Consider the following 26,014-nt stretch of genomic DNA (forward strand, 5'->3'; position numbering starts at 1 on the left):
GATGTGTTATTTTTTTTTAAGTACGGTACAACAATCTACATTTATTCAAATATAGTTAGGGCTGGGAATGTCATTTTAGACAGGGTGGCCAGAAAAGGGCTCACTCAGGAGGTGGCATTTGAGCAAAGATGTTAAGAAGGTGAGCTGGTAAGCCTTACAGATATCTGAGAGAAGACTTTGGGGACAGAGAGTACAAAGCCTTTCGTCCTTTATGTCTAGCTGCTGCCTGTAAATCTCCCATATTTAACCCATGAATTCTCCAGGGACGGACTTCTCATGGCCCCGTGTGGGAAGCTCGCTGAAGACTATACCCTAGAAAGGGATGGACGGGTCCGAGGGTACAAACACAACTCAACCAAGCTGGATCCATTTCTGGAGTAGCCACATCGCCCACACCACCGTCAGCTCATCGGGGCCACCCCATGTCTGCCGTGATCTTTGCCCAGATTTCTAACTTTTGTCAATATGATGAACATAAAATGATATTTCATTGCTTTTTTAAAGGGAATTTCTCTTTTTTTAAACTATTCTTAATTGTGATAAGATACATAACAAAATTTGCCATTTTTACCATTTTTAAGTATACAATTCAGTAACATTAATTGCATTTATAATATTGTACAATCATCACTACTATTTCCCAAATATCCCATCACCCCAAACACTATCTATTTTCTTTGAGCATCTCTTCAAATTTTGCCATCTTCACCATAAGAAAACAAATTAAACTACTAAAAGAAAAGAAGCTCCAATTTATTTATTTATTTATTTATTTAATTAATTTATTTATTGTTATTTAGAGACAGAGTCTCACTCTGTTGCCCGGGCTAGAGTGCCGTGGCATCAGCCTAGCTCACAGAAACCTCAAACTCCTGGGCTCAAGCCATCCACCTGCCTCAGCCTCCTGAGTAGCTGGGACTACAGGCATGTGCCACCATGCCCGGCTAATTTTTCTATATATATTTAGTTGGCCAATTAATTTCTTTCTATTTCAGTAGAGACGGGGGTCTCACTCTTGCTCAGGCTGGTTTCAAACTCCTGATCTTGAGCGGTCCTCCTGCCTCGGACTCCTGGAGTGCTAGGATTACAGGTGTGAGCCACCGCACCTGGCCATTAATCTTAATAATTATGCTTGCGCTGCCATTTCATCTGTACCGGCCCTAACTCAAAGGGTGGGACAGCCACCCCTGGCAGCACCATCCTTACCACCGACGAACCTAGGCTCGGTTTTTGGTAGAGGAAGAAACAGGATTAAGAAATAATTTCAGTCCAGAAGCAAAAAGAGCATGAAAGGTTAAATAACATTCAAATCATAATGCAATTATACTTAAGGAGCAATCTCAGGGCCCGTAGATGAGGACAAGAGGCTGCTGGAATGGAAGAAGCTTCTCTTCCCAAGCTGCGTGAGTGCACACTCCCCAGCAGGAGGAGGAATGGCTCTTTGTTACCCTCTGCCCTGCTGGAAAAGAGATGCTCTGCCACACTGGGAGACACTGGCATCTCAAGAACTGCCAGATGTCCTTTTTTTTTCAGGTCTGACTTTTAAAATGCTATGATATGTTAATGCACATTTTGGATCTGGAGCTCTTAGATTTAATTGGTGACACTAATGCGTAAATAACTAAAGCCAGCAGATTTCCCTGATGATGTGAGATATCCATCAGTCGGTTTTTGAAACATGAGTCAGATTTTTTCTTCCCACTATTATTATCTTGTGTCCTGTTACTAGCAGCATATACTTGAGTCATTATGTAAAGCTTACGAAAACGCAGACAGGACTGAAGCAAAACAAAACAAAGAAATAGCAGGAAAACATAGGAAAAGTAAGCATTTTCAATCTACAGTGAGAGTCTAGTAGAATAAGCTTGATGGTGTTTGCACAGTTTTCTTTCTTTGTGCAGTTTAATCCAGCTATTCACTACCTTTTGAAAAAGAAAGAAAAAAATGTAATTACTCCTGCTTGAAAGCATATTTTTTATTTTCCATTTTTTCTAAGTGCCCTTCTTCTACTTTCTAGAATGTCTAATTGTAGAATTTGCTTACTAAAAATGTGTACTTTAGGCTACAAAAGAATATTTAGAAATCCTTACCCAAAAAAAAGCAAGTGGGAGTGGAAACTTGAAAAAAAGGACCGCCTAATTCAGCACTAAAACCAGTGTGAGAAGCAGTGTGTGTGAGTGTGTGTGTGTGTGGTGTAAAATGTGCTTTTCAAATTGCTGAGAGGTTGATGGGACTGTTGGATTAGCTCCTCTGAGAAGAAGAGAAAAAGTGCTTGGAGCTCTTCTGGTTTCTTCTTTAGAATAATTTGGATGGGATTTGTGATGCAGAAAAGCTTAAGGAAACAAGGATATCTATTCTGTGTGCTGGACAATTTTTGAAAAAAAAAATTTGCTTTCTTCAAACAAGGTATGTCTGATAAATTACTAAGCTGTGTATATAGTTGCTTTCCATTCATTACTATAAAAACATAGAAATGTATTTGCCACTAAGAAACTATACTACATCCCCTGACCAAGTTCTCAGTCTGTACAAATTTCAGTTTCAAGAGAGTTGAAATGGGAGTGGGTAATAGTTGGCATCCTTGTAAACAACTAGTAGTATATATATTTATCAATTATAAATAAACTGTACTGATATTAATACTAAAACAACATTTTCACTGTTTCTTTAAACCAAGTAATTTATGGTTAAAAATAAGTTGAAAAGTATGACATTTGTGTAGAATTTTAAAGTAATTTAAGTCTCTTTTTTATGTTGCCTTTTTAAAAACCTTGCTTCCTATATGGAATACAATTGCAATACAACAAATTGCTTTTAACAATGTATGGATTGCAGTATGAGAAATGGGCACACTGATTCTAAATTAAAAGAGAGATTATTTAACTCAGATCTCTACATCTCTCCATTCAGACAGATTTCAGTGGAATGTGGCTCAATGTGCAATTCTGTGTCTTGTTTACCCTGGAAGTGTTTTCTCAGGCTGAATGCTTCTGTTCCTGATAAGCTCGAGCAGGGCTGGCATTGTTAAGTCTACCATTGTAGTTCAGCTTTGCACAGGAAGACAGGACAAGAAATCTCTTTTAAGTATGATTTGCGTCAAACCAGTATAAACATGAAATAAATACCTCAAGCACAGGTTAAAGAGGGAGGATAAGGTTGAATAATTAGACATGATAGTTTGCTCCAAACAACCACAGTGTCTTTGCCAGCCCCCAATTGCAAGTGGAATTCAAGATTTTCTTTGGATTTATTGTAAAAATAAAAACAAGCATTCTTGGCCATGGTGGTTGTTCAAAAATGTGTGTGCTAAGAAAATAATATTTTGCAATTATGTTGTGTTGCAATGAATTTGGAATTTTTGGTGGTAAAGTTCTAAGGTTTTTTTCCCCCTCGGTCTCTTGAAAGATGAAAACACTCTGCAACAAGGCAGGCTCAAATGCTGTTTGTCTGTGTATTTTCTCTGTGTGTGTGAGCTGCAAGTGGTGGCTAGGGCCAGCAGGAAAGCCGGAAGTACCCGTCTTTTATTTATGGAATTAAAATCACCTCTTTTGTAAAAGAGCCTTAGACAAAGAACTACAAAACTAGAAAAACTGCATTTTTTTACTGCAATATGCTGGTTTCCCAGACTAAGCTTCATTTAAATATATCTTACACTTCACCACTAACAGGAAATAACCTTAGGAACACTGGAAATGCTTATTATCCGTCCTGAAATAGTGTTTATTTTATGAATATTGTTTAGAAGATCTAATTATCTTTTCCTCCAAGTTATTGATCACATGAAGAGTGGTTTCTTCAGAGAAAATACACCAGGTTTGAGAAAGGTTTATGAATAGCAGCATGAGAACAAAAATGCCCGTGCTGTTCTCATCCGTGGCTCCCGTAAGGCATAATATAGGAAAGCAGTGTGGCTCAGTGTCACACGCCACGCCGGGAGTCCTAAACTATAGTAACAGTTCTGCCACCACCTGCCTATGTTACCTTGAAAAAGGTGTATAGCATTTCTTAGCTTTTGTTTCCCCCTTTGAAAAACAGAATTAGCAATGCCTGCTCACCCTCCCTCCCAGGGTGATCTGAGGCTCAATATTGATTCTCAGCTCCAAAGGGGTTTTGAAATGTAAAAACTTCTATAGAGATGGAATCTTTACCCCGCCCCTACAAAATCAAAATTGATAGATTATATTGGAAAGCATTTATATAATAAATGTATTATACTAGGATGTTCCTGTTATGTGTGCCCACATGTGCCACTTCTCTCCTGGCTCCCCTTGGGAGGCGTGAGCGAGTATGGGCAGCAGGGGGTGCAGGACAGAGCACGAGGGTCTGTCTGTCAGTGGAAGGGCATTTCGCTGTGTGACCGGGAGAGGCTGCTCAACAACTCTGTACCTCTGTTTCATCATCTATGAAAGGAAGAAGTTGGGCAGATAGTCTCTAGGATGCCCTCCCATCCTGTGGTTCTGAGCACTGGGATTGGGTGCAAACGCAATGCCACATGCACCAGGACCACCGGGTTCTGTGTGACGTCAAAGCAGGGCCAGGCCAGTTTCATGGTTGAGACTCCCTGTATGTTACAAAATGAAGAAGTACCCAAACAGGGTTACAGAACTCATGGCATGTTTTAAATATTTATGTTTACCTAACTAAAGACTTTAATGTATATAAAAATGAAATTTGACTTAATTGTGTGCTTCACAAGACAGAGATTATATATATATATACCTCCATAGTATACGGGGGACAGTGAGATCCAAATTGTATGACAGATTTTTTTCAGTTCTCTGGTGTATCTCTGTGACTATCTTCATAACCCCCTGTGGAGAGAATGTGAAATATCTAAATTTAAGGTCTTACATGTAAGGCCAAGACCAAATGGCTCTCCTATGCTTTGGGTCTTGTTGGGGGTGTTAGGCAGGAGGCTCTGCCACTTCTTAAAGATGTCAATGTTGGCAAGTTACTTAAAGTCTCTGGGCCTCAGTTTTCTCATCTATAAAAGGGGTCTGTTATGACTGCCTACGTCAGAGAGTTGTTCAATCTGTGCCTGGCACAGGCACGCGTCAGTACCCAAATGTTAGTGAATATTTTTTAGATATATATTTGACTAGAATAAGAAATCAGATCAGCTGTGAAACAAATCATTTGTAAACATCTTTAAATTTCTCAACATTAACTCTTTGGATATGGTGCACAAACAGATTTATGGAATTATGTGATATTAAGATAGTCATTAGAAACTAGTTGCCATCTCTTCATCCAGAGGATGCGAGCTAATCAGTCAATCAATAAATAATAAGGTGAGCAAGAGAGGCAACTCCTGTGATGCTTGTAATTTGAGAAGCTCCAAAGGTCTCCCTCTCACTGCCTTCAAACGTGTCTCCGTGTGGTTTGCAGAAAACGGTGACATTCCCGAGAGAGAAGGTGCACAGGGAACATGCTAGTGTTTTACAAGCATGAAAGGCCCTTATGCAGGTGACAGTGAGCAGCTTCTGTTCCTGCAGGAAATGGGCCAAGAAAGGAAAAAGAGAGCAGGAACACTTGGAATTGGCATCAGAAATAACTTTTTGATAGTGCTGGGTTGTTAAAATTTTAATTAAAAAAATACATACACACGAACAAATTTAAGTCAGTCTAGGGTCATCTAGGTGAGTTCTTTGTGGACCAGAATGTGAAAGGCTGAAAATCAGTCTAAAACCCATGAGATGCCCAGAGTCCTATGTTCACAATATAGCAAAGACTTCTTCAGGTTTGTTTATTGCATTTTCCTATGGTTACCTCATCTTTAAAACAAACAGCTGTGGACACTGGACTCAGAATTTGTTTTTAATCGTGTAGAAAATGTTTCAAGAGCCTGAAAACTTAAAAAAATCCTTAGAGACTATCTGAAATGCTTGGAGCTGCCTGGGAAGGGCGCAAAGCTGGCACCAGACGATGCTCTGAGTTGAGCCACCTTTAAAAACTACACGTCATGTGGCAACTTGCAAAAGCAAATCCCTCCATCACTGCATTCCGGAGCTTGTTCCCTGAGGGAGAAAGGTGAACTGCGATCATGGGTGCCCAGATCCTTCCCTGAGTCAAATCTACAAGCCAAAGTCTTGCAACAGAGAAATGTTAGTTTGGTTTAAATTCTATTTACAGAATATTTTTGTGTTTGTGTTTTATTTTGGTCTTATAATGAAAACAATGTATTTAGGTCCATTTCTAGTTCATATATTTTTTTTTATGTCTACTATTTTATTTATTTATTTATTTATTTTTTTGTTTCTCTTTAACATTTCTTTTTTTTTTTGTCTTTTTTTTTTATTTCGGCATATTATGGGGATACAGATTTTAAGGTTTCAATAAATGCCCATTTCCCCCCTCCCCCCACAAGTCTGAGTCTCCAGCATGACCATCTCCCAGATGGTGCACATCTCACTCATTATATATGTATATACCCGCCCCCCTCCCCCCTGCCCAATACCCTATTACTGCAGTACCTATGTGACCACTTAGGTGCTGTTCAGTTAATACCAATTTGCTGGTTAGTATATGTGGTGCTTGTTTTTCCATTCTTGGGATACTTCACTTAATAGTATGGGTTCCAGCTCTAACCAGGAAAATATAAGATGTGCTATATCACCATTGTTTCTTAGAGCTGAATAGTACTCCATGGTATACATATACCACATTTTATTAATCCATTCTTGGATTGATGGGCACTTGGGCTGTTTCCACAGCCTTGCAATTATGAATTGTGCTGCTATAAATATTCGAGTGCAGGTGTCTTTTTTGTAGAGTGTCATTGGATCTTTTGGGTAGATGCCCAGCAATAGGATTGCTGGATCAAATGGTAGATTCACTTGTATCGCTTTAAGGTATCTCCATATTGCTTTCCACAGAGGTTGAACTAATTTGAAGTCCCACCAGCAGTGTAGGAGTATAGAATTTTTTTATTTCCATCTTGATTTCTTCATTTATGAAGTAATCATTTAGTAGGAGGTTGTTTAATTTCCACGTTTTTGTGTAGAAATGTGAGTTTCTGTTAGGGTTGATTTCTACTTTTATTCCACTGTGATCTGAGAAGGTACATGGTATGATTTCTATTTTTTTTAATTTCTTGAGATTTACTTTTTGTCCTAGGATATGGTCAATCTTAGAGAATGTCCCGTGAGCTGATGAGAAGAATGTATATTCAGTGGATTTTGGGTAGAATGTCCTGTAGATGTCAGTCAGACCCAGTTGTTCCAAGGTTTTGTTTAAGTCCATTATTTCTTTATTAATTTTCTGTTTGGAGGATCTGTCTTGTGCTGTCAATGGGGTGTTGAAATCTCTGGTGATTATGGAGTTGCTATTAATCCATTTGCTTAGATCCAGTAAGGTTTGCTTTATGAAACTGGGTGCACCTAAGTTGGGTGCATATATATTTAAAATTGTTATCTCTTCTTGTTGAAGTGTGCCCTTCACCATTATATAATGACCCTCTTTGTCTTTCACTACTTTTGTTGCTTTAAAAACTAAATCGTCTGAAATTAGAACTGCCACGCCAGCCTTCTTTTGGCTTCCACTTGCCTGGAATACTGATCTCTACCCTTTTACTTTTAGTCTATATGCATCCTTGCAGGTTAGATGTGTTTCTTGAAGACAGCATATACTTGGCCTGTATTTTCTTATCCATTCAGCCAGCCTATGTCTCTTGAGTGGAGACTTTAAGCCATTCACATTTATTGAGAGAACTGATAGGTAAGGTAGGTTACTGTTCATTCTGTTGGGTTGGATGTTGTTGCTTTGATTTCTCTCTTGAGCCATTGTATTATCTGGCCTTTAATCTTTGGGTTTTGGTTGTTTTTATATTCGTGAGTTTTTATTATGGTACTCCGTGCGTAACACTGTTTTGAGTAGTTCTTGTAGGGCTGGTCTTGTCTTGGTGAATTCTCTGAGACTTTGCTTGTCTGAGAATGTCTTTATTTCTCCTTCATATATGAAGCTTAGTTTTGCAGGGAAAAAGATTCTAGGGTGGGCATTGTTTTGTTTCAGAAGAGTGAGAATGGGGCCCCAGTCTCTCCTTGCTTGTAAAGTCTCATTAGAGAAGTCTGGTGTTATTCGAATTGGCTTTCCCTTGTATGTCACTTGCTTCTTTTGTCTTACAGCTCTTAGAAGGGCCTCTTTAGTTGATATTTTGGTCAGTCTGATGACTGCATGTCATGACGTCTTCCTGTTTGCGTTGAATCTCCCAGGGGTCCTCTGAGCTTCTTGAACTTGTATATCAAGATTCTGAGCAAGGCCTGGGAAATTTTCCTTTATTATATCTTCAAATAGCTTGTCCAACCCTTGGGTGTTGTCCTCTTCCCCTTCTGGTAACCCTATGACCCTCACATTAGGTTTCTTCACATAATCCCACATCTCTTGTAGGCTTTGGTCTTTTCTCTTGTTTCTCTGCTCTATCTCTGTGATGGTTTTATTTAGTTGGAAGGTGTTATCTTCAATCTCTGAGATTCTTTCTTCTGTTTGATCTACCCTGTTCTTGAGACTTTCCACTGTATTTTGTAGTTCCCTGAATTGATTCTTCATTTCCAGGAGTTCAGTTAAACTTTTCTTCATTGTGTCTATTTCTTTAGGGAACTTTTGTTCTAGGTCCTGGAGGCTTTTTGTGGTTTCTTTGTGTTGGTTATTGAGTTGTTGTTGCAGCTGGGTGAGTGTTCTTATGATCCACATACGAAATTCCTCTTCTGTCATTTTGGTTGCCTGATTTTGGTTGGTGTTCATTTCTAGGGGGCTGGTGCTCCTCTTTGGGGGTGTGTTTTCTGTTTGGTTCTTCATATTTCCTGAGTTCCTTTGCTGATTTCTTCCCATGTTGATCAGTTGTTGTTTCTTTCCTTTAGGTTTTTGTTTGGGTATTCACACGCCTTGTTTAGTTTCTGAGCCGTTAGGTGGTGTCTGTGTGTGAGATTGGACCACTCCCTGTATATTGAGTCAGTGGGTGCCGTGAAAAGGCTGTGCAAGATGCCGTCCCTGTCAGTAGGTGGCGTTTGCTTGGAGGAACAGGCTATGCTGTTGATTTTGTGTCCTGTTAACAGCTCTTGTTCTGGGCGGAGCTGGGTTGGGTAAGCCTGCCCTCAGGCACCACCAATGCCGTTAGCAGGGGTCAAAGTTCTGTTCTCTGCTTCCAAGAAAAGCTGTCAAGGCAGGGCTGGAATGGTCCTGCTCAGCCAGAAAGTCTGCTTGTGGGTGTGGGGCTGTCTGAGACCCGCAGTCTGGAGCAGGCCTCACTTCTTTCCACCCTCCCCAACTCCGCAGCTATTCCTGGGCCTCTGCCAGCAGGCCAGACCACACGTCACCAGGCCTCCCCGGATTGTGATGCCGACGGGGAGGTTCCCTGCGCAGAAATGCTGCCTGGGCTGGGTGCAGGGCCTCCCTTTGGTGGGAGGGTTGCCCTCTATGACGCTGGTCTGCCCCTGGAGGCACACACACCTCAGCAGGCTGTTCACAAATATCCCTTCTGTGCCCCGGGCAATGGTAGACCTCGGTGCACGAGATCTGGTCTGCAGGTCCAACCTCTGGGTCCCAGAGTTCAAACTGTATACCCACCAGGGAGAGGAGTTCTGGTCCCAATTCACCCACAGGGAGCCCAAGCTGGGTCTATGTCTCTCAGCCTCTGAGTCGGCACCGTTCTCCTGGGAACACGGTGCCAGCAGTACCTGGGAGGGCTGGTGGGTAGGGAGCTCACAGTCTGAGTTCCCCTTAGTCAGCTGTAGGGTCCCAAAAGGGAAGGTCCCGTTCCCTGGAGGTGCCTCCGGCTGGTGGCTGTATTGTCTCTCTGGGCAGCCGCAGGTAAGGTCGGCGGAGGGGAGGAGGAGGCAATATGGCGCCTGCCACGTGGCTCGGGTCCGTGCACACGGAGGTGCCCCGAGGGATTTTGGAGTCTGGTGTCACGTCCGCTACAGGCTCACCGCTAGCTGGCGGCAGCCGTCTCTAGGCTGGTGTCCACAGGTCTCTCCACCCGCTGGGGAGCCCACCAGCAGTCCCAAATGCAGGGGAGGGGAAAGGTGATTTATCCACCTACCCTTCCTGCTGGTCTCCAGGCTGCTCCGGTGGTCTCAGCTTCCAGTTCTCCTCTGCAGCCTCCTCCCGTGGAGTCTCCCGGGGTCTCAGGTACCCCTCCTTCCGGCCCTCATCTGCTGTATGCTCCCCTTCTTGCTTCTTTTTTCTAATTTCTGCTAGAATCTGTCTTTTCTGCAGAGACACTCTTTCTGGCGGTGTTTCTCGTCCGCCATCTTGATCCTCTCCCTCTAGTTCATATTTTTTCACTAGATTTTTTTTTCAGTTCTTTTAAAGGATGTAGATGTCATTCTTCTGTCATTTGATTGCCAAATTGCACATCTATCTAGAAGATTTTCGTGAGAATGGGCTAAAGACCCTTACAAATCTCTGAGCACAGAAGGAAGGAACAAAAGTACAGAACTTCTCTCTTTCCAAGTGTCTTAGTGAACTCAGGTTACTATAGCAGAATGCCATAGACTGGGTGGCTTAAACCATAAGTATTTATTTCTCACGATTTGGAGATGGGGAAGTCCAAGATCAAGGTGCTCAAAGATTTGGTATCTGATGTGGGTATACTTCCCAGTTTGTAGATGGATGGCCCTTCTCTCCCAGTGTCCTCACATGGTGGAAAGGGCAGGGGTCTCTCTCAGGCCTCTTTTATAAGGGCATTAATCCCATCCATCAGGGCTTCATCCTAGTAACCTAATTACCTCACTAAGGTCTTACCTCCTAATGCCATCTTGGGGGGTTAGGATTTCAACATATAAATTTGAGGGGGACACAAACATTCAGACCATAGTAGCTTCCTTCACCAAGAAGTCTAAGAATCAAGTCATGGCTCACCCTGGGTAGCATATTACTGAGAGATTCAGCTGGTTGCTTTATAACTCTGCTAAGTCCTAAACTAGTGTCCAAGCAGGTCACATTTTGCAGGATGGTGGTGATGACAATGGTGGCAGTGGTTATGATGATTATAATGATTAACCATCACCCCAATAATTGCTAACACTTACAGAGCTATTCTTATGTGCCAGGCACTGTTCTAAGTCTTTTTCACATATTAATTCTAACAGCAAACATATGAGGTGGGTTGCTACTATCCCCATTATACAGATGAAAAAACTAAGGCACTGAGAAGTAAGATGTCCAAGGTAACACAGCCTAACGCTAGAGCTCAGCTTCAAATCCAAGATGTCTAGTTCCAAACTCATACTCTTAAGCCATCAGGCGACAATTTACACGTGATCCTGGTTTTTCTACCACTGCACCAAATTAATTCTTGCCTTCCCTGAAAACATAATTTTCCTGCCAAGTCAGATTTCTAAGAAAAATATTCCTCCTTGCAAGTAGAGACACCTTAATAATAATACTGGAGAGAGGGTGCAAGCCAGGAACTCACAGGAGAAGTTGTTGGGGATGGAATGTTTTTATTTCTGCCATTCTTAGATAATCTGCTGATTTAAGAGTTGTTTTTCAGGTGTGTGGGGAAGATCTGACTCTCATGTGAGCTGGGGGTGGGACAGGAGGGAAGGCCACGCACGGAGCAGGCTTCATTGCCATGCGCTCTGAGCAGCTGTCTCCAAAAGGTTTCCTTTATCTTCACTCCAAGGATAAGTTAGCAGCTCGTCACAGAAAGAATCAGGCATTTTTTTCGAAGTACTTCAGAAAATCACATTCCTTGATAGAGTCTCTACATTGACAAGACTCTAGTAAAAATTTCTCAAATTCTTTCTCTCAATTGGAGAAAGGCTGATCTTTTGCAGGGACATGTGGTAAAAAAAAAATTCATCAAAATCGCCCTTCAGGCCATAGCGAGAAGGAGCTCTGTTTCTACATTCTTCTCAGATTCGAAAAAAAAAATCTATTCCTTCGGGGTAACCCTGCCTAGTTTCCTAGTTTCCGAGGGATCAGGTCACTGGCATCTTAATGCTAAGTGAATTCCCTCCTCTGGGTTTCTTTGTGTGGCAGACAGAGAAAACATGCTTTGGACATAAAGGTGCGAGTCAACTTGCCCAGACTGGCTTAGTTTGTGTTCTATCCTGAGTAAGCCTGCACTCCCAAAGGAAAAAGAAGTTTGGGGAAGCAGAGATAACATTCAGTGACAGCAAAAACAAAAATTAATTGGGCCACCTTTAAGAGCCATTCACAATTCCATGTGCTTGGGAAGAAGAGTGAACAAAATAGTTTTCATTTTCCTAACCTGGGGTCACAGAATAAACAAATATGCATAAGGGAATCATGGTGATAAGGGCTGTGACAAACACAAGAAAGCAGGAAAATGGGATGCAGAGAGCAGTGAGATGAGGGCAATAATTTGCTTTGCATAATTAGATAAATGTCAGAGTAAGAGAGAGCCGTGAAGGAAGCCAGAGGGCAGCCCGGGTGGGTCCCTGGGGGAGAGCATTCCAGGGAGAGGGAAGAGCAAATGCAAAGGCTCTGAGTGGGACGGTGCTTAGGAAGCCGCTGTGTGTGGTGCAGGCTGAACTAACGGGCAGGAAAGGTGAGACCAAGGGTGTGCTTTGGGCCAGCAGACAGAGGGTGCCACCTCGCTCCTCAATCCCCCCCCACGCCCCCTGCCGCCCACTCCCACACTATCTGCGGGGTAGCTCTTGCCTCTGCCCTGGATGAAATCTAAGTCCCTTAATATTTCGGGCCATACTCAGAGTTTTGCTCAAAAGATCATCTTGCTCATATTTATACCGCCAAACAATCCCAGTTCAGTCATTAACATATATACATGATATTAGGTAACACTTAAAAACTTGAAAATGATCTTCAAAGTGGAGAGTTTCATCCCCCACATCCGGGCTTCCTTTCTTCAATGAGGAAGGGGGCATGGTTGACCTCTCTTTCTCTGCCTTGCACCTTTACCACTCTTCCCCTTGGCCACTAAGAGTAGTCTCTTCATGTCCAGAGTTGAAGTGGGTATGGAGAGGAAAGATGAAAGGGACAGAAAGGCCTTAGTAGGTGGTACTGTTGTGAGCTGGTATCCAGGTTCCCTGAGCTCCACAGGGGTTTACAGCGGTTTCTTGTTCCCACAGGGCACCTGCTACAAGTTCTTTGGAGAGGACCCACCACTTGGTTGGGTATCCTCACCCGTAGTTCCCTAGATGCTATTGAATAAATCTGCTCTTGCTGGGAGTTTACAGTTCTTCGCTTAGGCCCTGAGCAATTGGTGAGCTCTGTCCTCAGCCCTCCACACACCTGACTCAGGTTACATCAGTTAAAGGATGTAACCTTTCTTCTCTGGTTTCAAAAGATTGGAAAACCATCACTTGTATATATTGAAAATAAATTGCTCATTTTTGAAAAATACACCCAGATAATGATGACTAGAAAGAATAGCTCTAAGTTTTTCCCTCAGTCAGCCCGGGCTGACTCTCACACGGGAGTCTTGATTGCCATATGCTCTTCCCCTCCTCTGTAGATGACTCAGTCATGAGGCAGACACCAGTCCACTGTGCCCCCAAGCCCAAGGGACACAGCTCCTCCGTTATGCCAAGTACGGTTACTGGGCATCCAAACTGGACTTTTAAAGAAGGCAACCTAGAACCAGGGTCTCTGCGGACTGCCTCTCTCCAGACTGTGCCAGAGCTTATAGGAGCCAAGAGAAGTAGCTGGAGATCAGACAGCAAGAATTTCTTTAAGAAAAGTTGTTGGCATTTTCCCTCCCTCTTTCCCTCCCCAGATGCAGAAGGGGGCAGGGGGCTTCCCACTCCCACCCACCTTTAAGCAACTATGAGAGGAGCTTCAAAGAGGAAGAAGCTGGCACCTACTGTCTTGAGGCCACAGCTGAAACTCACAAAGGATCATCCCATTTTAACATCCCATTACAAGTCAATTACAATACACCCAGATGTTATTTAGATGGGTGTGTTATGTCTGGTTACAATTAAAAATACTCCTGGTGCATCATTTTACCCTAAATAACATTTGTGAGAGAGAGAAAGTTGTGAGTTCAGGCTCAAATACAACTCAAAAAATCTCTTGACCTTAGAACTAAGACAACTTTATTACCCAATGTATGTATTTTACAGTGTTTTTTTTTACTTCTGTCAGCCAAGTATTTAAAAAAGCTTAGGATATGTGTGCACCAAGGTAAAAGGAAGATGAAACCATCCTCTAGAGTGGGAAAATGAGGTATTGAGTTGGGTTAAGTATTTGCACTCTGGGATAGAATCCTGATTCTGTTACATATTTATTCTATGACCTTGGGCAGCTTAGTAACGTTCTCTAAGCCTCAATTTCCTTTTCTGACAAATGGGCATAATAGTTCTTACCTCATAGGATCACCATGATAATTAAGTTAGATCCTCTATGTACAGTGTGTGGAATATAGTAAACATTCAATCAATGATTTGGGCATGGACTCTATGGTTCTAAACCTTTCCAGGAAGGAAAGCAAAGGAGAAACAGGCCGCTATACAACTGGACCAAAATGGTGGAGAGGGCCACACAGGAGGGGCTGAGGGCCCCTTCAGAGCTAGGGGTGGCCAGTAGGGCCTTTGGAGTATGAGACTGTGTGGCTCCCTTTGGAGAGCTCAGTCTCTCACTTCTAAATGACTCTGTATCTGCCGGTCCCTGGCAATTTCCGAGACTTTATCCTTCAGAGCCCTCAATTCCTCAGCCACAGTCACTGCCCTCCTCTGCACCCTCCATTCTGCCCAGGCCTCTCGTTGCTGGGATTCCAGAATGTGCTTTGACCCACAGCCCCACGCCTGCCTCCAGAACCCTGTCATCTGAGATGAACCCATTCTTTACTGAGTGGCAGATGGGGAAGGCATGGCTCTTGCAGACACACCCTCATCTTCCTTCCTATCTCAGCTGGAAAGTTGGGCCAGACCTGAAAATGTTGTGCTGTGCCTCAGAATTGCAGGCAGAGCAACAAGCACAGGGCGTTCAGGCCAGTCGAGGCTCCAGGGGTCCCAGCTGAACCGAGCCAAATCGCCAGCTCCAAATTCACAGCAGTCGGCCCCCTGGCAACCACAATCCTCAAAGTCCAAGAGGGAGAACTTGCCAGGAGGAGGTGAGGGTAATCCACAGTGTCAACCGCATTAGGTAAAGGAGTATCTGATGAGAAAAACTCATCTTCTAAAGCGCCAAAAGAATCATTTAAGCCATGCATGGTTTCCAGGGTAACTAAGAGAGCCATGAGTTGCACTTCATCTTTTTGGGGGGTCCTTGTGCCCTTCCCTTAGGTTTACTGCTCTTCATGCCCCTTTCTATTACACAGGATAAATAACCCTAGGAAGGAGTTCTTTACAGCGCGTTTTGGGGCATGCCTGCAAACTAGTATTTTTTCCCCCACTGGCAATGTAAGATCTAAACTACCACTTCAGAAATGTAATTACTGTTTGCAGTCTCACTAGAAATCACCATTGGTCGAAGGCTCTGTGGATGTGGTAAGCATTACCATACGTCAGGTTCTTAACATGGCACAAAATGATGGCCTGGAATGCACACACCACAACAGGCTTTCCGTTTTTGGTTTTGTGACATGTAGAAGCATGCCACATGGATCAATGAACCTAATGGCACAGTCACATATTATCAGACGTTGAACACATGGCTGGGCTCTTTATTCCACACAGCTGCCCATATGGAAACTTGTTTGCTTTAGGATTTTCTCTGACTATAGGCGGTGATCAAAAGTGATTGAGGAGAGAGAAATAAATCTGTGAGTAGTTCACACCCTAGTCATCAAAAAAGTACATGTGATATTTATGGGAAATTCCTAGATTGGAACTTTAGTAAGCATAAGGTTCTTATAAATATATCAGGAAATAAACATTCTCATAAATCAAGGGTTTCTCAACCCTGGTGCTACTGGCATGTCAAGGGGTGGTTCTCTGTTGTGCGGGGTTGTCCTGTGCATTAGAAGATGTTCAGCAGTGTCTCTGTCCCTGGCCTTTACCCCCCAGATGCCGGTAGCAACTCCCTCCTCCGCCCAAGTTATGACAACTGAAACCACCTTCAAATATTATCAAATGTCTCCTGGGATTCAAAATCACCCCTGGTTGTGAACTACTGTCATAAATATATGGGGAAACTCCATAGCAACGTTCTGACAGCATAGTTTCAAGGTTGCCCACTCCTAGTTTTTATCCCCAGAGCATTCCGGACCTTCTCAGCGGCTGCCACAGCTCAAGGGTTCCTTGTCACACTTCTTCCCAGAGCCTGGCTTTAAGGCTGGACGCCGCCTCTCTAAGGACCTCCTGTTTTGATGCTACCAAAAGACAAGTGCATGGGTCCTTTTCATTTTAAACCTTTTCATTTTACTACTAACCATTTCACAGAAACAAGACATAACTAAAACAACAAACATGGAAAGGGTTTTAATCAAAGCTGCAGGGAACAGAAACCAACGTCAACTGGCTCAAGTAAAGGGGCCCAGAAACATCTATGTCATGCACAGGAGACCGAGTCCAGCTGGATCTCCTTCAGACTGGAAATGGGACCTGGGAAGTGGCCAGAAACTAAGGCGTCTGCTCTCCCCAGGGCCACACGCTTGTCCTCTCCATCTCTTTCTGTCCTTGTCTTACACATCTTACTCAGGGCCCACGTGGCCTGCAGCTTGGCACTCAGTTTGCAAGGCTCTCAGAGTCCCAATTCCAGAATCCCAAGGGAGAACTCGATTGGCTTTGGGTATCTTTTCCTGCCAGATCACAGGCCTTGCACCAGCTGAGTCTCTTAAATTTCGGCGAGTGTCATCCCTGCATCCGAGTGCAGTGTTTGTGCTGCTTACTTCGGGGATCCTGTGAGATAGCAGATATAGATGTAACCAGGCTTTGAGAAGTAAAAAAGCACTGTACAGATGAAGAGTGGAATATTTATTTTATGATCATATTATAGAAGAAATCATAGAAAAGTTGGAAATTTACAGTGAAAGCCATGGGAGGAGTTTGACATAGTAGAAAGAGCACAATGTGAAGACGGAGATCTGGGCTGTGTGGCTTTGGGCAAGTCACTTCACTACTCTGAAATTACAGGAATATAATATCCGTTTTACCTCCTCATGGGACTTTTAGGTGGTTCAAATGAGAAAACACTTAGATGGTTCATTGAGAAAACACTCTGCAGTCTCTGCTCTCAACCGCTATTATCACAGTCCTCTCTAAGTCAAAACCACTGCACAGACAGGCACCGCGAGTTAGGGGGCAGGTAGCAGTCAGCACTGAGCTGCAAGGCCGCTGAAAGGGAAATTCATTCTCTCACACAACAGAGAGGCCAGAGCCCGGCTCAGCCTCTGGGCACAAGACAAACCGGAGCTCCTGCTCCATTTCCATGATGTGCTTGCTGCCCGCCTCCTCCTTGGTTAGCTTCCTCCCAGCCTGACTTTTCTCATGGTCACAAGGTGGCTGCCTATGACCTGGAACGACCTGCTGCCTTGCTTGTTCGTTTCCTACAAGACAGGGAACCTCTCCCGAAAAAATATATAGAATTATAAATATTTTCTTTCTGTCTGTTACGATTCAGGACACGACCCACCTGGACTAGTAACTAGTACTGATCACCTGAAGAGGGCCCGGTGCTGGTGGGCCCAGGCCTGAGGTCCTGGTGCAGTCACCAGCAAGGGGGAGTGTCTCACCTTCCTTGCCCTAGACTCGGAAACAGGACCCACCCCAGGGACTGTGGGGGGGGGGGTCAACTTCCTCTGAGTCCCTGGGGTTCTGTTAGGAAGGAGGAAGCAGGAAAAGGGACCCTGCTCTGCTTTGGCAACTGGCAGTGTGCAGTCCACGTGGCCTGGCTCAGAACGCACCTTCACGTACCGTGTGCATACGTAGCAGCCAAATACTGAGGAAAGGCAAAACATCCCCCGCCTCCCTTACCTTCTTAGCCTATACTTTTCTGCCAGAATTTCTTTACAATAAGGGAAGAATTGGAAAGAGAAGAAAAATTGGGAAAGAAAGTAAAATTACTGTCCTCTCTGGCTCTCTTTCACAGCATCCTGGGGGATTATAATAGTGACCTCAAGGTGACCACTGGGGTCATGGTAACAGAAAATGCAGTGTTTCAGGAGTAGGTCAGTGGAATATGATCTGTAAAGGCTGATACACAGGTTGAGGCCACCTGCACATTGTAAAGGACCTTCCTAGTGCCAGCCTCCTTTGCCCAGCCTCTCCAGATCCAGCCCGGTTCATTGGCATAAGCTGCTGAGCCCTTACATTCAGGCAGAGACGAAGAAAGCAAGGCTGCAGATGTGGCCTCTCCCCATTCAGAGATGTCTGTCCTCAAGGGATTTTTGGCATTTTGGAAATATAGCACAAGCCTCTCATAACTATTAAATGTTTCCAGATGAATACTGGCTCCTTCTACCTCGTGGACAAAGTGTATGGTTGGGTGCTCCCCGATGTAGCCTCATAGATCAGACAAACACCAACATTACATAAATCCTACATGTCCTCTAGGGCAGATTTTTTCCAAGCGAGTGGCTCAAGTAAGCCTCTAGGGGGCTTATTAAAAATGATGAATGCAAAAACAAGTTTTAAGCCTTCCATGTCTCCCTGTTGCCTACAGGATCAATTCCACATTCTTCAGGCATGACATTCCAGGCCGCCATGGCCCCTTCCTTCCTTCCTCTCTAGCAGTCTGATTCCTCTCCCAGCCTGGCTGAGCAGCTCTCAGGTCCTGAACCTGCCCTGTCCCCATGTCCTTCCCTTTTCTCTCCACTCATTCACTGTTTTCCAAACTGCCAGTTAAATTAACCGAAGCCCCTTGCCATCCCCAGGTCCCAGGCCCATGTGCCCACCCACCCTTCCTGCCATCACTGTAACTCCAGTAGCAGAGGTTCTCAATCCTGGCTGCACGGTAGAGTCACCCTGGGAGCTTTAAAACAACATTGATGCCAGCTCAGACACAGCAGATGACATTGTAGATGAAGTAAGTCCACTTACTTACGAAACAGCAATGGCGAGAGGAGAAATGCAGGACCTCTGGACTGGGAATGCCTGAAACCCAGCTCGTCTTCCTTCTGCCCTCGTGATCTTGGGCAAAGTCTCTAAGGACTTCTTCCTGCTTCTAATTCCTTATCTCCAAAATCAAGGCAAGAAATGGTCCCTACTTCATCAGGTGGTTGTCAAGATTAAACGAGTTACTATATTATTAACACTTAGTGTGTGCTCAATACATATTAGTTATGATGAATGCGTGTAAGTTTCCCTCCAGAACTGCGCGGGTCCCCAACCCTCGGGCCTCAGACCAGCTCTGGTCTGCAGCTGGCCAGAAACCCGGCCGCGCGGCAGGAGGCGAGGTTCTCTAGCACAGCCACACCTGCACCCACCGCCGCTCCCCATCGCAGGCATCACTGCCCGAGCCTCCTCCGGGTCAGATCAGCAGCAGCTGCAGACCCTCACAGGCGCGCCAACCCATTGCAAACTGCGCATGCATGGGTTCCGCAGTGCGCTCCCCAAGAGACTCCAGCGACTAATAGTGGCAGGTGGAGCAGAGGTGGCGACGCCCCGCCCCCACCCCCATCCGTAGAAAAACTGTCTTCCATGAAAGTGGTCCCTCGTGTCAAAAAGGTTGGGGATCGCTGCTCTAGAAGGCTCAAAAGTACTTGATGCTACTTGACCTGCATCTTGTTCCTCTCTGCCTAGCACATACATAGTACACACGCAAACTTTTTTGAAAGATTAATGCATGCATGAAAGAAGGCGAATTTTAACTTTAGGAAATCATCTATAAATAGAAGAGCTAGCCCCTGAGCTAAAGCTTGGGGATCGCTCTGGGAAAGGCCTGTGAGGGTGGTCAGCCAGCCCAGATAGAACAATGACAGGAGCGTGAGCCAAGGTACCAATGTGCAGAGTGCAGGGAAAAGACCAAAAGCCGGGTGTGCTGGGGTCTGAGGAGAGGATTACAGAGAAGAATTGCAGTGACATGGTGTCGAAAGGTAAGGTGGGCTATTTCATGAAGAGTTTGTGACGTCTCACTGAGGAATTTGGGCTTTATTCTGTGAGGAATGAGTGGCCTGTGCAGAAGAATACTGAGCAGGTGCACCCACAGTCAGACCTGTGCCTTTGGACGCCCATCACTTCCAACTTCAGGGAAGGGTGCCCCGGAGCAAGGAGCAAGAGCGGGTTAGGAGGCGGCTGCAGCTTCTCATTTGATATCAGCACTGCTGTGTGTGTTAAGTCTTCCCAGCACACCAGGGCTTCCGAAGCTCTGTGGCCTCCACCTGGTTTCTGTTCATTGAATTGCTGCTAAATTTGGCGGTGGAAGTGATGGGTGATAACAATAGTAGCTCCTAAACGCCCCTGCCACACATTGGAGAGGTTTTTTTTTTTTTATCATTGTTCTCTTTTTATTTATAGTTTATTAATTCCTGGCTTATTAACATACATGCACAGGGTTAAGATTTAAATGGAATAAAATAGTAAGACTCCTTCCCATCTCTGAGCACCACTTAAACAGTTTTCTTTTTCTGATGCAACCACTGCTACTGATTTCTAGTGAATTCTCCCAAACACACTGTAGGCATAAAGAAGAATATATCTATGTATATTCACTTCACCTTTTTTATTGATATGTAATTGGTGTATCATCAACTGCACATATTTAAAGAGTCTGATAAGTTTTCACATATGTATACCATCACCACATCAAGTTAGGAAAATACCCACCCCCAAATTTTCCATGTGTCCCTTTGTCATCCTTCCTTCCTGTCCTGCGCTTCCCAGGACTTGCCACTACCTTCCCCCAGGCTCCTGGTTACCAGTGACGTGCTCTTTGTTACTATAGATTACTTTACAATGTCTGGATGCAATGTAAATAAGATCGAACAGAATGTACTCCTTTTTTGTCTGGCTTCTCTCACTCACTATACTCATTTTGAGATGCATCCATGTTGTGTGTATCAGTTCATTCCTTTTTATTACTGAATAGCATTCATTGTATGGATAAACCACACTTTCTTTAAACATTTATCTATTTTTTATTTTTTATTTTTTATTTTTTTTTTTTTTTTAGCATGTATCTAGTAATGGCAAACATTTATCTATTGATAGATTTTTGCATTGTTCCCAGTTTGGGGCTATTACAAATAAAGCTGTTAAAAATATTCATACACTAGTCTTTGTTTGGACATATGCTTTCATTTCTCTCAGAAAAATACCGAGGAGTTGAATGGCTGCATCCTATGGTAGGAATGTTTGGCTTTTTAACTTTTCAAGATACCAACAAACTGTTTCCCAAAGTAGTTGTACCATTTTACATTCCCATTAACGGTGTGTTCCAGTTCTTCCACATTCTCACCAACATTTGGTATGGCCTTTTTAATTTTCATCATTCTTATGATGAGTTGCTTTTGTGTGCATTGCCACATTCAATTCCCATGTGAACTGGCTTTAATCTTCAAACTTCTTGGTCACCAGTGCTGAATATTATCAAGCGTTTTTCTCCACCTCTTCTCCCTGTGGTCTTTGTTTTCCCTGTTTAAATTCTTTTTCTCTTTCTTTGCCCTTTTAGTCTTCTTCCATCTTTGACAAAGGACATTTCTCCCATATGTCTTTCGCTGATGAGCAATTTGCTCTCTTATCTATAAAATTTAAGCATTATGATAAAGAGATCCTAGGCAAAGTCCATTTGCTTTTTAGATCTTAACAGGATGCAACCTGCAGATCATCTTATATGTAACAGAGGGTAAAGATAGGGGTGTAAGACTAGGAGTCATGAAACCTGGGCTTGACCTTAGGTATGTGACCTTGCATAAGTCACTCACCCACTGTAGACTTCAGTTTCTTTATCTTTAAAATGGAAATTATGATGCATACACTGCATCCCACACAAGTTTACAGCGAAGAACAAGTTTGTATTTACTTATTTTCTCAAAAAACCCATTACAGCTTGCACTCTTACAGGTTCTAGAACTGAACAGTGAACAAGACAGACAAATGGAGCTCACATTCTAGACATGTACATGATGTAGCTTTATTCTAAAAACTGTGAAGAACCACAAAAAATAAAGCAATATTATTATTTATTACCAACTTGCTCTTTCTTAACTCTGGGCAACAAGAGATCTAATTAAATTGGCTATGCTAATCTATCTACACGAATGCATACTTTTCTTTCACAACCAGGCTTCATTTTCCTCACCAGAACTTCATATTTGGGACTATTTATATTCACCTCCCAGCACAGTCCACAAATTTATGAATCAGTAACACATTTTTTGGAAGTCTCTACTGTTGAGTTTTTGTTAGAACCCTGGTGAGCACATGAGGAATTAAGGCTTCGATGTCACTGTGCGCCCCGCAGCTCCGTGACATCGGACCTCCTGCAAAAACCGCTTAATGGTGCTGGTCCTCATTCCCAGCCTGGGAAATGGTTGAGTGATATTTGAATTTTTTTTCTCACACATTTCAAAAGGCACATTAACCTTTTAAGTGGGCCTCTTTCCCTGTTTCTCCCCAGCAAACTAGCAGACCTACAGTTTAGCTTATATCTCCAGTGAACCTACTAATCGCCTCCCAATTGCCTTTAGTTCATATCACCAATGAATTTAGCAGTTCTCTCCCAATTGCCTTTTGCCACAACCTCTACCGTTTTTTTAGAGTGCCTATAGGCTTAATTATCTCTACATTGTGTTGCAAATAAAGTCAACTCTTTGGGGGAAAAAACAAATACCATTTTAAGTGTGTGATTAAATGGAGCAAGCAAGGACGGAAATTGCAGTGCTGAGAAAGAAGCATCGAAACATTCTGGTTCCAAGAGACCACAGTGATCCTGGTCAGGTTCCATAGCCCGTGAGTCAGCACTTGGGTGATATCCCCTCCGGGCTTAAAGCGTTTCCTGGAATCCGGTAGGTTTTTATCCATCCATCCCAACATGTAAAGGTCATGTCCATTGTGACTTCTAAAGTTGTAGGACACATCTGAGAACACTTAGGGTTAGTTTGTTGGTTGACACTCCATAATATCAATAATGTTGTATTCATCTCTTTTTATTGTGATATAATTCACATACCGTAAAATACACCATTTACAGTATAAAATGCAGTAGTTTTCAGTGTATTCACAAGATTCTTCCCTTTATTTTGTTTCCTTTTTTTTATTTCCTAGGGAAGAGGGAGAGCCCTCGTTATTCACACATTGATCCAGCACATAGTTACTGAGCACCTAAAAAGTAAAAACAAACAAACAAAAACCCTGATCTCATGGAGCCTGCATTCTACTGGAGAACACAAAAAATAATGAAATAAAATAAGTAAACTATAGAGTATGTCAGAGGTGATAAGTAAATGGAGGAAAGACAGTAGGGAAAGCATACAGGGTCTATCAGTCGCAGTGGGTAAGGGGAGATTGCGATTTTTAATTGGATGGCTTGGGAATGTCTCCTGAGCAGGTAGCATTTAAAGATTTCAAAGAAATGAGGGAGCAAGTGATATGCTCACATGGGGGGTGGGAATCCAGGCAGAGGAAATAGTAGTACAGTAAATGCAGAGATCCCGAGGTGAGAGGAGTGTTCCAGAAACAGCCAACAGGGCAATGTGGCTGGAGCTTACTGAGTGAGGAGGAGAATGGTGGGAAATGAGATCCAAAACGTCAGTGGTGGATAAATCAGGTAGGGTCTTGAGCCACTTGTAGAAATGTTAGCTTTTGTTCTGAGGAAGATGGGAGCCACTGTACAGTTTTGAGGCGAGAAATGCCATGAATCGGCTCACTTTGAGCAGGATCATGCTGGCTGCTGTGTGGACTGCAGAGGGCAAAGGATGAAGGAGACAGCCTAGTCAGGGGGCTGAGTGCAATAATCCAGGACTGGATGGAGCTGGACCAGGTGGCGATGGGGAAGATGGTAAGACATGGTAGGTTCCAGATACATTGTGAATGCAGAGCCAACAGGCTTGGCTGATGGGTAAGATGAGGGGCAGGAGAGAAAGAGAAGCCAAGGATGACTCAGATGAAATCTGCAATGCTGAGTGGTGACAGCCAATTGGTGCGATGGGGCAGCTTGTCACACTGCATTTAGCCCATAGGAAAGTTAATTGAACATTTAAGCTTGAAGACATGTAAATTGTTCTGGAGTTTCTCAAATTAATAAAACACAAATAATCACTTGTTATCACACTATTTCCAAAATATAATTCAGCTATTTAAACATCAAATTGCCAAATAGATTGTATGTATGGTTTTATTTCTATTTTGAAGCTAAAGACCGTTACTTAATAAGTGGCCAACTCCCCTAATTGGGAAATTTAACACACTGCAATTGTTGCTGGAAATTAGCAAAGTGATCAGTTCTGTTTAGGGGTTACTCTTGCTGTCTAATGTAATTGTTTGTAAGAAAGCTTTTGTACACTAAACAGTTTTATTTAAGTTAATTGCATCATGCACTTGTATTGCTATCTCAACCACAATCTAATAATCAGTTTTTTAAAATAATCAGTTTTTTAAAATAAACTCTGCACAGCACCATATCTATGTATTGGATATAAGCTTGTACTGGACCTAGCTGGTACCAGATTGAGCTTATCTCTTTCCATATCTCCATTTAGTGACATCACTTTGGTGGCTTCAAAATCAGCCTATATAGGAGGATTTACACCATAGAAATTGACAAATTACAATCGACAAATTACAAATAAGGGCTTTTTTTCATAGAAGAGAGTTCCCACGTACACTGATGGGTATAGCAGAGGGTAGGGCCATGAAGACCAGCTTTAGGCCACATAGCAGTGGCACAGGAGAGAAAGGATACAGTAGGAGCCATCTGCCTGGGGTGGGGGGATGTTTTACTAGCATCGACATGGTTTAAAATTGCTAGCTTATAAGGATTAATGTGATGCACATTAAGATTTAAGAAGTCCTACTCTAAACTGCTGGTTCGCAAACATGGCTGCATGTTGGAATTACCTGAGCAGTTTTTAAAAACTTAATACCCAGACCCCAGGCCAAGAGATTCTGCTTCAGTTGGTCTGGGGCATAGCCTGGGCACCAGGTTTTTTTTTAACTCCCCGATGATACTAACATGCAGCAAAGTTTGAAAACCACTACTCGATAAACTTCTCCTTATACTCTCCTAAGAGGCCTTAACGCTCTCTTGGGCGATTGATGTTGTGGTTATTTGTGTCCACATGTGTTTTCCCACTTCTATTAAGTTGTAATCCTTTTAGGAGTGAGAACTGTTTTTTAATTAAGTTTTTATCACAGTCTTCCTAACAAAACAGCCATATAATAGGAGTTTAATACATATTTATTGAATGAATGATGAATGATTTATTTATTTGTAATCTAAAAAATGTTTTCTCAATACCCTAAATGTGACTTTTGTCCTAATTTAAAGACTAGGTGGACATATACTTGAAATTGTGGAGTTATTTCCTGTTTCTAAACAAAGACCAGATCTCCGAACAATCAGAGGCTGGTAGCTAGGACGCGCTTTCTAACGGTGAATAGATTCTCTGGGCACCAGCGCGGCTGGCCACTGCCATCCTTAGGAGCTGCTTACAGAAATCTGCAGCTTGGAGTCCTAAGACTCCAGGGGACAAAGCAAAACGATGCAGCCCAAACCCACACACTCCATGCATCTAATTCAGAACTCCTGGCTGAAATATGATAATGTTATTGTTTCTTCCTCCCCAGGGTACCATTTTGATATTTATGGGGACTGTTGTTCTCACTATGAAGGCATCTGTTATTGAAATGTTCCTTGGTAAGTACTTTTATATACATATCTGGATACCCTTCTAACATTTTCCTGAGGTCCAGGGAATCTGGCCAAGAAAAATTTTAAGCCAAGACAGAGTGTATAAACAATACAGTGTATCTTTTTAGGATAAACATTTTGGAAAGATGTTTAAGTGAGAATGTTAAGCATAGATCAAATTCAGGATGCATGGTATATATATTAATGCTTTTATATAAAGCAAATATTGTATATTACACGTCTCTATTACATAGTACACTCACATATATACACACATGTTTTTATGTGTATTCTTCAGCAACTAGCAAATATTTCAGATAGAGCATATTTGCAGACTATGAATTTAGGGATCTTTCTT

At 43.0% G+C, this 26,014-nt stretch overlaps 1 protein-coding gene across 3 annotated transcripts in view; it reads left to right on the plus strand.

Moving 5' to 3' along the window:
• Window positions 1-2,134: 2,134 nt before the first annotated feature.
• VIT (vitrin) overlaps window positions 2,135-26,014 on the plus strand; it is a 108,673-nt gene continuing 84,793 nt past the window's right edge. For 2 of the 3 annotated variants that reach the window (XM_012788422.2, XM_076000666.1), the window contains exons 1-2: window positions 2,135-2,406; window positions 25,593-25,662. In XM_012788422.2, coding sequence (XP_012643876.2) covers window positions 25,611-25,662 — 52 coding nt within the window. In that variant the 5' untranslated portion in view covers window positions 2,135-2,406; window positions 25,593-25,610. Of the gene's footprint in view, window positions 2,407-18,782; window positions 18,895-25,592; window positions 25,663-26,014 lie in introns of those variants that run through there. The other variant, XM_076000665.1, reaches the window with a different exon arrangement.

Source organism: Microcebus murinus, chromosome 3 (genome assembly GCF_040939455.1).
Source record: "Microcebus murinus isolate Inina chromosome 3, M.murinus_Inina_mat1.0, whole genome shotgun sequence".
Taxonomy (NCBI): domain Eukaryota; kingdom Metazoa; phylum Chordata; class Mammalia; order Primates; family Cheirogaleidae; genus Microcebus; species Microcebus murinus.